The sequence below is a fragment of the Pseudochaenichthys georgianus genome, chromosome 7 (assembly GCF_902827115.2).
Source record: "Pseudochaenichthys georgianus chromosome 7, fPseGeo1.2, whole genome shotgun sequence".
NCBI classification, from domain to species: domain Eukaryota; kingdom Metazoa; phylum Chordata; class Actinopteri; order Perciformes; family Channichthyidae; genus Pseudochaenichthys; species Pseudochaenichthys georgianus.
The window spans coordinates 24,335,563-24,348,414 of NC_047509.1; the positions used below are offsets into that span (position 1 = coordinate 24,335,563).

At 39.8% G+C, this 12,852-nt stretch overlaps 1 protein-coding gene across 1 annotated transcript; it reads right to left on the minus strand.

Moving 5' to 3' along the window:
* Positions 1-1,071: 1,071 nt before the first annotated feature.
* On the minus strand, positions 1,072-6,791 carry LOC117449926 (endothelin-3-like). Its single transcript, XM_034087858.1, has 4 exons — positions 6,596-6,791; positions 6,250-6,466; positions 2,576-2,734; positions 1,072-2,460 (listed from the first exon to the last, which is right to left on the minus strand). Exons 1-4 carry the CDS (start codon positions 6,663-6,665, stop codon positions 2,406-2,408), a joined length of 501 nt encoding a protein of 166 aa, XP_033943749.1. The 5' UTR covers positions 6,666-6,791; the 3' UTR covers positions 1,072-2,405.
* Between the last annotated feature and the right edge of the window lie 6,061 nt (positions 6,792-12,852).

Sequence of the window (12,852 nt, forward strand, 5' to 3'; positions counted from 1 at the left end):
TACACCTATTGTAAGTGGCTTTGGATAAAAGTGTCAGCTAAATGCAATGTATTGTAATGTAATATAAACCCCTGTCAAAAAGTGCCACAATTAACCTTTTTTTCGTTTCGTATATGCATTGAGACAAACATTATCATGGTCAAGCTCATTGACAAACACATTGCAAATTCCTGTGAATACCGTATAATAAAAGTCAACTCATGTTTAGCCAGTAAAAATATTTTAATGTGAAGCTGCAGCAGTAGGAAATGTTTCGCTTTGCATTAGCAGAATGTTGCTACAGTTTATATCATTGCAAATATATAAAAAAAATGTAATAATTTCATCATTGTGTTATCTCATTCGTTGATAGATTATTTACCACAGATATTTATTTATATAAATATCTACTTCATAACCACTTCAATTCATTATTAAATGCACCACCTGTGACCAAAATCAAACGCACCACTGCCTGGCTAACATTCTAAATACTAAAATGGTGGGTCCTCCAGCCGTGACCTGTGCGTTCAATGAGGAACTTTTACCTTTAGTGAGGTATGTGAAGACTTTCTGCTCTTTGTTTAAAATTATCCCTGAAATGCCTCATTCTTCTTTGGTTGTTTGATGGTTTGGAAAAGTGTGCAGTGTTGTCTTTGCTTTAATATGTGCGTGTGTGGACTGCAGCTACTGTATATTGTTTATATATGATCATGCTATCTGCTGGTAATGTTTGGTGATGTTTAATTGTGCTATAAAGTTAATTTTATAATTGTTATATTCGCTTATTGCAACCACTCTAGTGTTATGTTATGTGGCTGGGAAGGGCTGTGAAATTGAAATGGAATTAAGTGTTGGCAGTCATTTTGCTCATGTTTCACTATTGTATACATTTACATTTTTGTTGCCATTTATTTTTTGGCCAAAGAATTACCTTTGAATTATACAGTAGTATTATTATAATCCCCATTTTGCATAAAAAACATAGGAAGAGCTTATAAAAGAGGTTCTGTTATAAATTAATCTACCCAACAGTATATACAAGTACATCTGAAACAAGTCGATTATTCATGAAAATAATCTGCAGATTAATCCATAATGTAAATAATTATTAGTTGCAGTGCTATAAATAGTTAAAAAGAATGTGATCTACCTCAACCAACTAAAACAGTAAAATACTGCTTTTACATCAATGCATGAATAATAGTTATCTAATAATAAGATATATTCCAGTATAACAGTCGAGGATGGGGGCCTTGAATAATTTCAGAACCTTTTCCTTAATATACTTAATATACTGTTCATTGTGATGTTGGAACGGGTCAAAAAGTGCAAAGAATTATTGCATTTTATAGCTTAATATGCACAGACAATTCAGATATATCAGGTCTTGATTACACAGGCAATCCTTATTATTACAACCAATTAATTGCTGGTTTAGTCTGTAGACAGTTTGAGAAGAACAGAGTAATGTCTATTACTCTTTAACATACAAGTAATCCACCACTTCATGCAACAGCTAAAGGATATGTCTCCCAGTCTTGTGATTCGTTACATCGGAACAAAAGGTTTTTGGACTCCTTTGGGCTGGATTCAATAATGATCGGTTGAATATACTGTAAAGGACACTACAGCTTAAGCTAAAACAGTTTCTACACAGTACACCAGTGGTAGTAAGGTAAAGCACAGTGAATATGTCTGACAGTTCAGTTGTGAAGAACACAAATGATATATTATTGTTGAAAGATGTGTTGAGAGCAAAGTATGCAAACTATCAGGGTGTGAATGCTTTCCAGACTGACTGCAGATAGTTCCATAAATCAAGCTCAGTAATATGCCCCGTAGCTGGGGCTGGCCAAAAGCGCTCCTCTTATTTCCTCTTTTTTTTCAATATTTCAAAGGATAAGAAATCACAACATCATGTAATGCCCCTACTTGTCCAACGACGTTCCTTGTGGCACTATTGTCTACCAACATTGTTGTAGAGATGTCTTTGTTGTCCCCTTATAGGTTGATACAAGCTTATCTCATTCTGTTGAAAGAGAAAGAGTCAAGTGTAGTCCTCAACACTAACAGGTATGGAAACAAAGGTTTTGTCTTATCAAGCTTGACAGAAGCAAGGTCATCGGCTATTATATCAGAGTGAAAGCAATTCTCCTTCTGCTCTCAGTAGGTAACAAAGAGGGGATCGCCTCGAGGGACCAGTATTGAATATGCTGAAGATAACTTGAAACCACTTTAACCTGATGGAACTTGCTCCAAGAGTTGTGATGCTTAGGAATGTCTGAATTGTTAAACTCCAAAGTGTTTTCCTTAAGTGTTAACCTGTGGAGGCAAGAGTGGCAAATGGAGAGTGAAGGGTGCGAAGATAAGGGAAGGGTCCATTCCTCCAAGAAGAAGAATGACGATGGAGAGGCCTCATGCTGTCATCCGGCACCAGGGACTCTGTGGAGACTCTTGGCGGGCACTGTCTGCATGCGGCTTTGAAGAGAACATTTCACATTGTTTATTAGCAGAAGCCCTTATTCTGGGTAATTCATTTATGTCTTCATTTATATTTAGCTTGATGTGATAAGATACCTAATGAGATACTAACCTTGGAAGGCAGAAATCTTGGCACTCAGGGTCTGCATCAAGCACAGCACAAATGCAGCGCTGAGTCTTTGCCCCCTCACGCTCAGTTGCTTGTCCAGTGACAGCCCGTCTGACTCGCTGAGATCCTCTGTAGCTCGACATTCCATAGGGCACAGTGCGTCTGACGAGGTAAAGAAGACAGAGGTATTTAAGTAAAACGAAAAACAACAGATGTTGAATATTGGTAGCTATTATTTCCGCTGTATGTATTCCCTGTTTCTGTTTCCCTCTAGTTCCTCTACACAGGTGTGCTGTGTTGCTGCAACAAGGTTAAGACAAGGTGCATCTGGAGAAGGAAGAGGTTAAAAGCTCCAGTTCAGCAGCAGAAGAATCTGTGTTCTATTTGGGTCAGTGCTGGAATTGTGTTAGTTCATTTTGAGTTGGTTGGTTGAGTGTGGTTGTTGCTGTTTGTTTAGTTGGGCATTTGATTAGTTTATCAGCTTGCAATTTCAGTTTTGAGCACCCTGACTAGTGAGTCACCGGGCAGGTTTGAAGATCTTGCCACTTTTTTTTGCCTCTCTTATTTTTGGTGGTATCCTGAGTGGGGGTACACTTCAGTGTATCGCTGTAGGCTATATCTATGGTCTTCGGTGAGTTCAGCGTTTAAAGTCGCTTCACCTCGACAAGCTTAAGTTAAGCAAGCCATCTCCATCAGCAGCTCAAGGTTGGGGTGCCTCTCACTACTGCTTTTTTCCATTTTTGCACAGCAACTCGTGCCTCTACTTTTTGTTTGGCCATTCTGTGAAGCTGTAATACATGAGATACTTATCAATTGTGGACCCAACTTTAGTAGCCATCAAACAGGCATGTATACTCTTTTTTTTCTCCAACTATAGAGTGAGAGTTCTGACTGCCGGGGAAGTTAAGATTTCAATTAAAAGCATGCAGATGATACAGGCAGTACCCTCAGTACAACATATCCTAGGTTACTGAGGGCCCAGCATTTAAAAACTCTAGAACTGATAGACTATTGATGAAACACTTTGCCTGTGAACATGTGTTTTTAGTTAAGTGACCATTGGGTAGTGGTGATCTCCTATAGATCAAATAAAATGTCAAAATGTCTGTCCCTGCCCCCCAAATCTAGGATGCCACTGTGAATGATTGGTGTCAAGTTGGCATCATTTTGTTCTTTTTTCCACTCATCTATTTAAAAAAAATCTGTAATAGATTGAGTAACACAAAATATGCTTTACGATCTATAAGGTCTTAAGGGATAAAGAGGAAGAAGAATGTGTTGTACAATAAACCAATCAAAGCATCAGAATAGCAGGGCAAAAAAACGCACTGATCTATCAAGTCTGTTTCCATAAGACATTTGAGATAAAAACTAGATTGACATTATGTAGATAAATGGATTTTCCTTGTACATTTGCCAGATTTTCCGACTGCGGCCTCTATATGATTGAATACCTGCTGCTACCACTGTGTGAGCCCAATCACGCAGCCTGTCTATTTATGACTGTATACCTGACTGACCTCAGGGTAAAAGGCTTCACAGCTAGAAACGGCACTGGTGTTTCGATATTGTGTCTCAATGTGTCACAATAGGGTCTGGAAATACTGATATCAGCTTTGACTATTATCTGAAGTGGAAGAAGGACTTCTTAATGGAAACCTGCCTTTAAAACAATATGGAAAGCAGAGTAAAAGCATGTTAATTATAATTGCATTGTGGAGAAGAGGTCACAAGACAAGAAAGAGCCGTACATACACACACACACACTGATGCTTGCAAGCTATAGGCTTGTGAGCCAATAATAAATAGCTCCTCTGGAGAATTTGAGTTTTACGGGAGGTAGGTAATACCCTTCCTTTTTCTACTTTTAATGCAGTGACTTTATGAAACGTTAGCTCAAAGGAACGTTTTTTAGGAGGTTAATCTTCTATCACGGAGGCAGAGCACCCCACAATGTGAGCACACATGTGAAAACAGACCTACCGCTTTATACAATAATATCAGTCTTAAAACTATTTCAATTTGTTTTGTGTTGCCGACAGCAAAGTTGGCACATGACGAAAGAGTAATAAAGAATTCTTTCCTACTGTCTTGCCAGAGATTGTAATATGTGGTAAGAAGGTGGCAAAACAAAGTCCTCTTAAGAAAAAGGTGTTGGAAATTAAATTGTAAGGTTTTGCTACTAATCTGCGGTGGACAGGCCACATGTTGAAAACACCTTGTAAGCACATGTGTGGTAAGAAAGTCTTCTGGCTGTTATTATGCCAACTGGTCATGTAATATTTCATGGTTCCGCTTCACCCGCAGAGTCAACATAACTGACGGTGGGCAGTACCTCTGGCCTGGACAGGCTCTTGGTGAGCAGAACCAATTGTGTTGGTTCTCCCAGGTTCAATCCACCGAATTGAAATACTGTATACATGAAATAATACAGTGTCTGTGCCAGATGAATACAACTTCACCAGTGATTTTTCATAATGTTTGCCTCAAACTTTAGATTCACTTAAACTCATAGAGAAATCGACTGTTATTTCTGAATGTATGGATTCCGGATCTCCTGTATCATGGATTTTTGTTTTATTTTTGCCTTGCCTAGTTTTGCTAGGGACACGTTGATATTTTAGACTACTTCATATCTTAATTCTTATTATTGTCATTAGTAGAATACATTCGTTTTAATTGAGCCTGAAAAACAGCGTTCACACGAACAATCCATCATTACAGTTTTTCTCGATTGCTAACACACAATTCTACATAAAGCACAATTATTTTAACTGACACTCAAAGAGCAAAACATCGGCTCAAATCTCCAAAACTCTAAACACGTTTTCAGCTTTTCACATAATTTGCAAATCAACATGGCACTTTTTGCAAACCACTGCACACGTTTCTCCACGTAAAACACAGGAATCTGACATAAAGTCACGTGTTAGCAGGTTTAAAACACAGATATTCAAAATGCCTCACACATGGACCAATGATCAAGAAACACGTTCCACCTGACCAAACACCTGGTAGCATAATTGTTGGCTCATCAATCAGGATGTTAGCACTATAAAAAGACCACAGGTGAGTACTTTCTTACAGCAACAATGGAAGCCAACATGGAAGCAAGATCAAGAGGAAGAGCTGGGCTGAGAGTGAGAGGAGGAGGAAGAGCTGGGCTGAGAGTGAGAGGAGGAGGAAGAGCTGGGCTGAGAGTGAGAGGAGGAGGAAGAGCTGGGCTGAGAGTGAGAGGAGGAGGAAGAGCTGGGGTGAGAGTGAGAGGAGGAAGAATGAGAGGTAGAGGTAGAGCTGGGGGGAGAGGACGTGGACAAAGAAGAATACTCTCTAATGAAATGAAATGTTATCAACCATGGTTTGACGATGAGAGAGGCTGGACACAGGGTTCAGCCTAATCTAAGCCGATTTACTGTTGCCTCTGTAATCCGGACACTTAGACTTCACTTGAACCATGACTGCGTCCTAAAGCCTTTACCGGGCGTGACTTGCTACTAGCAGGTTTCACAAAACCGCCACATGTCAATCAGTTTTATATAAGCAATTACCACTCTTAACCCCCCCTCCCCCCAAATGTATTGTGCAAGCCCGCCCCGGAGATACTTGCTCAATAGCGCGTCTGGGTGGATCATGCGGAATTAAAGGTATTTTTCAGCACTTCACAAAGCATGTCTTACTGGGGAGTGTTGATCCAGATTATATCCAAGTGGCAGTAGTAGACACACTCTTTATCCTTGTAAGAATAGCAGGTACAGCGCTTAGGTCTCGACTTTGCCTCCGCTGCTTCAGACAGCGGTGAACCTAAAGACCTCCCGGAGCCAAACGCACTGCTGGAGGCTGGCAGAGACCCGGGGATGACCTCGGATGTGAGGGAGGCGTGGGATGACAACACAGCTTGTATAGAGCAAGAAACGAGAAAAAAGTTAGAAATAAGCTATATAGAGGTAATAATTAAGAAACATTTTTAGGAATGAATGATTGAAATACAATAAAAGTGTCTTGAGCTTAACGACTCCAAAGTACCTTGGAGGAGAATTAATACTAGCATGTTGAAAAGCATGATTTCTGTGAGGATGGATGTTGTCCTTGCCATGTCAGATATTCCCAAATTGAATCATAGCCCGGTGAGGATACAGCGCACTTGTCAAATGATTCTCCAAGCAGCACCGAGTGAAAATCCATTAACTTCAGTGTACATGTCCATGTTCAACTCATCTTATACGGTCCAGATGTAAAATAAAAATAAAAAAGCGAGGATGCTGGTCGCGCGGTTCCTCTCATATGTATAGATTCGCGTCGTAAATCATACCTGTAGCATACACTTTGAAGTGAGAGGAAACTGCGTTAATTCCAAACAAATCGCTCTGCCATCACACAGCAAAAGGGTGCTTTGAAGTGGGGATCTGTGGAGCAAAGATAGCACCGGTTCTCCTCTGAGTCACTTCGCATTCTAAAAGCCCCAAATCAAAGGTAAAGGGCTTTGGGGAGTTTTGGGTACACGCCCACGCTTGCCATAGGCCCAACCCTCTCTGTCAAACGCAGCAACATAACAGTGTGTGTGCATTGAGATGAATACTCCACTGAAGTTCCTGCACAACATGTAACATATAATCATTGTTGTATTTAAAGACGATAAAAGAGATTGTTCATCCAAATGGGACATTAATGATATTGTCTTTATACTGCAAATGAATCCATATGGTAATGAAGGCTTTCCCTTCTATGTTGTAATTTACCTCTAAATCAGAACCACTAACACCTCACAAAATTATCAATCTGGGTTATCCAAAATGAAAATATAAATCACAAGGTAATATGGTAAATGTAGTTTTCCTTAACATTTCTTACAGTGGAGAGTAATTTGAAATATGCATGTAATTCATGTACAGTTTCCAGGCAGGCTATGATATATTATTACTATGAGCAGGAGAGTTAGCTAACTGTTTGTGAGAGTATAACCCCACTGATCTGAACACACTAACCCCAAGGCCATCTGGCTGCGCCACACAGAGGTACTGTTTTCCCTCTGCAGTCCATCTGCAGTATTACTGTGTCTGTTGTCATGGAGAGCTATAGGCTTTGACAAGTGGTTAGGTGTACATAAATATACCATATTTGTCAAGATCAAACAATTTGCATAGAATTACAGCTCACTATTTGTGCTTAATGTTAATATGACTAAGGGACGCGGCGTCATATTGTAAAAGTGTATTTGTCTTGAAATGGATCACAAATAATGAAATGTAGTCGATGTAACACTCGTGGTTTGTTGTAGGTCTCAATGAGGGGGGCACTGTTTTGATAGTAAATTGCTGTTGACTTTTAGTGTGATTGTCTAAAATGAAAAATGACCACAAGTGTCAAAACCAGTACACCATGAATGAAGTGAGTGGCCTAATTGGACCTTCTGTCCCATAGAACAAGAACACCCTTCAGTGTGCCAATGACACCAGCATAGTTTCAGAAGGTTAACAAGAACCCTCTGAAGAATACAAAGACGAGGTAGGCTAACGCTTTGCGTCTGCACAGTATTGAAACTAACTGTTGTGGACAGACATGTCAAATTGTTTCAGTGTGGTGGAAAGTGGAAAAGAACAGCTCATAGTCCAAGGCAAACCACCTCATCTGTCAGACATAGAGAGGATAATATAGCAGGACGATGACCCTAAACATGCAGCCAAACTTCTATTGTGTTTTATTGGTCCAAACAGTGAAATGCTGTTGACTGATCGAGCCAATCACCAAACTTCAGTCAAATTTAGCGTGTTTCTCTTACTGAAGAGCAGACTGAAAGTGAAACCTGGGGTCAGCTTCACCAGAAGATGTATCTGGTGATGTATGTGAGGTGATGTATGTGAGACGTTGACGTCAAGCAGTCTGTGACAGATTTACAATTAAATGTAAAATGCCGATCACATTTCTGTGAGGACCACGCCCGGCCTTGCTCCTGGCACTGAAGCCCCTGTGAGCAATTCAACTCAATTGAATTGATCAAACCATTGTGGGGCTTGAGGGTAAATGTGAATCACATGTAAGATAGCTGAAGTAAAAGGGAAGCTGATTGAGAATGTCTTTGGGTTTTTGCAGGAGATATTGTGTCCACATAGCAGAACTGAAAAAAACACAGATTTTATGAGGGTGTACCGAGCTGTCGGATAACTGTTATGAAAGCAAACTTACCTTACGGAGCCTCCAACTCCAATTTCCTTTCACTTAGTGTTGCCTCCTTGGGCGATTATTACTATCAAACAGTAGACAGCCATTAAAGACTGGAACAGAGGAGAGTACATCTGCAATAATCCAGTCTGACTGTACTGTATTGTAGTTCTCCTTCACATGTTGAAATAATTATAAAATGAAAAAATGCATGTAGGATGCAAATTGATTTAAAACATATTTGAAATAAAAGATTGAGTCTTTTCTGCTTGGCATTATAATCACACATATCCCGAGAATATCCAAACAGAAAGGACAAATGCACAAGCAATTGCATGGGAAAATTGGGGCTTTTATTTTTGATGCTTTGACATTATGATCCAAAGTATCCCAAACAGTTTACCTTCTCGCTCTCTTAGTAAGTGTCTTAGATTTGTACTTTGCTACTGAGGCATCCAGTAAAACCTAAATCTGTCTGACTCATGATTGCCCTCTGGTTTCTTCCCAAATACCCCAAAGCCATGGTTTTGTGCCATACCCCAATTCTCTGGCACATTCCCCAAGCTGGGAAAAAGAGAATTCCAGATAAATTAAGAACATATTTTGTTTTCTTTTTCTGCTAAGGAGGTCTGGTGAATCTGATGTTGCATTGAGAGCCCAAATGATCATGAAGGCTGTTCATGCTAATATAGATGTTGATGTATAAATATAAAGTATAGGTGCACAATCTCCGTGGTACGTTGGTTTGTCATAATGACGGATCAAGGCAATACAAATGGATGAGGCATGAAACCTTATAGCCAGCTTCTTTTCATTAGGTTTCCCTCACTTGAGCCTCATTGAATTATGTAACGCATTCAACTAATTAAATTGTTTAACTCTTGTTTATTATCAATGCCCTAAAAACCCATTCTTGACCCACCGTGTTCCCCAGCAGGAAACTTCCAAAATCCCTGTAATAATTTCACAGAATTATATTTATTTTCTTTGGTATTCTCCCTGTTTTACCTCAAGAAGTCAGACATATGGTACACATTGTAGCATAAAGTATCCACTGTACAGTACAGTATGTCTACTATGTCTGCCTGCCAACATGTGCTTGTGTGGCATTGATTATAGTGCAGCAGTGGTAAACCACGGTGGATTCTCAGTTTATTTGTGAGACATGAGGGAATGTAATACATTTCAGGAGGATTCCAGCTGCCACTCTGTCCTGTTTTTGTTGGCCTCCTCATGTTTTATTAGAAAAGTTTCAGGGTGCGCAAAGCCTTGGGATTTGCAGCGTCATTACCCCTGGAGTGCTGGGAAGCATCAGAGGTAGCGAGCATAAAAACAATAAACAGGTGGCATTACAGTTTTTCTCGATTGCTAACATACATTTATTTTTTAATTGCTCAGTTTCTCAGATCACTAAACACAATTCACAAAACCACACACCAAAAGTGCAAAACTCCTAATTTTTCCTGCTAAATGAAGAACTGCACTCAAAACTACATTACTTTGGCACCAAATATATCACACTTCATTCATAATACTAGATGGTTTGACCACCCAACTACACACTGCTGAGCATAATCTAAAGCACTTTCATCTTTTATGGGCTATGCTCTGTCCATAGAGGTTTCTGCAGAGAAAGATTGCTTGAGTTTACAGAAATACAGTAAATGAAGAAACACAAATGAGTTGTTGAACAAAATCACATTTTATTCAAAAATAACATTGTGCAACATGCATCTTAGCACATAGTTACTATGCTTCGGATCTCTCTAAGTGTGATGGCATTGTTTTCCAAAACCCAGTTTGTAACTGCTGCTTCCTGTGCCTCATTGAACATCATTAGCCTTCCACCTGCACCTCTTTGTTTCTCAGTCCTTCAGATAAACAACAAAGATATAGTGGTTGATCAGTGTCTGTGTTGCATTAAAGTGAGTTTACCACAGTGCATTGTGCAGGATTTGTGTACAGTTATATGTATGCAACATGCTAACAATTCAATTACAGTAATGAAGTAAATACATTTCACAGAACAGATATAAGCGCTGATATATCATGAATTATGCAGAGCTACAAATTGGTAACTAAACTGTTTTCAAGTCTAAGTGTCCGGATTACAGAGGCGACAGTAAATCGGTTTAGATTAGGTTGAACCTTGTGTCCAGCCTCTCTCATCGTCAAACCATGGTTGATAACATTTCATTTAATTAGAGAGTACTCTTCCTCCTCCTCTCCTCTTCCTCTTGATCTTGCTTCCATGTTGGCTTCCATTGTTGCTGTAAGAAAGTACTCACCTGTGGTCTTTTTATAGTGCTAACATCCTGATTGATGCGCCAACAATGATGCTATCAGGTTTTTGGTCAGGTGGAACGTGTTTCTTGATCATTGGTCCATGTGTGAGGCATTTTGAATATCAGTGTTTTAAACCTGCTAACACGTGACTTCATGTCAGACTCCTGTGTTTTACGTGGAGAAACCGGGAGAAACGTGTGCAGTGGTTTGCAAAAAGTGCCATGTTGATTTGCAAATTGTGTGAAAAGCTGAAAACGTGTTTAGAGTTTTGGAGATTTGAGCCGATGTTTTGCTCTTTGAGTGTCAGTTAAAATAATTGTGCTTTATGTAGAATTTTAGTGTGTTAGCAATCGAGAAAAACTGTAACATCTCAGAGGCTGCAGATATGTAAGCCTGTTAAAATGAACAAGAGGAATTGTAATGTAACATGGTTCTTCAAATCTGATAACGGTAAAAAAGGAAGTGAAATTTAAATGGGATGCAAAGCCACTGATACACAAAGAAACATAGACTTAAGTCACACTACCTGCTCTCAGTGGCGAGCTGTGACTTTTATACCTAGGCCCTCTGACCCCCCCTTCCCTCGGAAAAAAAGAAGAGATATTACGTCACACCGTAAACTTCAGCGGAATATCAAAACAGCGGCCCGGGGTGCAACACGCATCAATGACAGCGACCCTCTAACACACAAAACAACACCATTTATATAAACACCTATCATGACAGGGCACCCACAGCCAAGTAACAATTACAAATGAATGAAGTCGGCACGGCGGCCTACATTGAAAATGACTTAGGCCTACCTTTGATGATCAAATCACTTAAACACAAAGTCCATCCTCCTGTCCTTTTGGATGAAGCACTTGATGGCGGGTCATGCAGCTGATCCTTTGCCACTCCAGTTTATCATTGTAACTCAATCTTGAAAATGACTCGGTTAATAATTTTGCAAACGATGTCATCACTATCACTGACGTGATAGAGATTTTGAGGGATAACTAGTCCGCTTTTCAAATCTCCGCGCGTCCCTAACAAGCTGGTTATCATACAGGAAGGAATCCAGAGCATACAAGTAACCGTTAAACAATAATCTACTTTAATGGTAATATGACAATGCAATACAATCAATACATTACCATACCATACAAAGCCATATCATATCATATGCGTAATGTCAGGAATATGCCTACTCCTGGCCTTGTTCACGTGCTGCCCCGACCCTCCGGTCCGGGCCGCGCGAGAAGAGAAGCAGAACAAAAAGATGCACAGGCTCTCAATACCAACAGAAACAGGAAGGGGTGGAGTTTAACTGGTCGTCTTTTCCGGTCATCTCAAACAAACACCTCTGGCATTCACTGTCTCATATTTCTGCAGCCTCCACACACACACATCCCCCCACATTCCAGAGACCACAGTGGGGTCTTGCTCACAAAGATAACACAACGATTTCATCTCTCATATCTCCAACTTCTGGTTACACAGACTGCTTATTATTAATACAAAGTAATTAAACCCACACATATACTATTCAAGATATGTAGACTTCCCTGAAACATGACATGCTAGAGATCTTAAGCAGAATATACTCTCATCCACTTAGCACCCTGTCCTGCATACCTACACCTCCCCCATAGAGCAATAAAACCCTGTTTACTCCAACTAGCCCTTGTTTATAGCCATTTTAGTCCTCACATTTATGAAAGGATAAAACAGAGAAATCAATATAAAACACAAACACAGGTATTGTTTGAACAGTATTCACTTAACTGCTACTATTGATAATTACCAGAGAAACTCAAGGGACCTCTTTTAATATCTGGAAATTGCAACAAGACTTT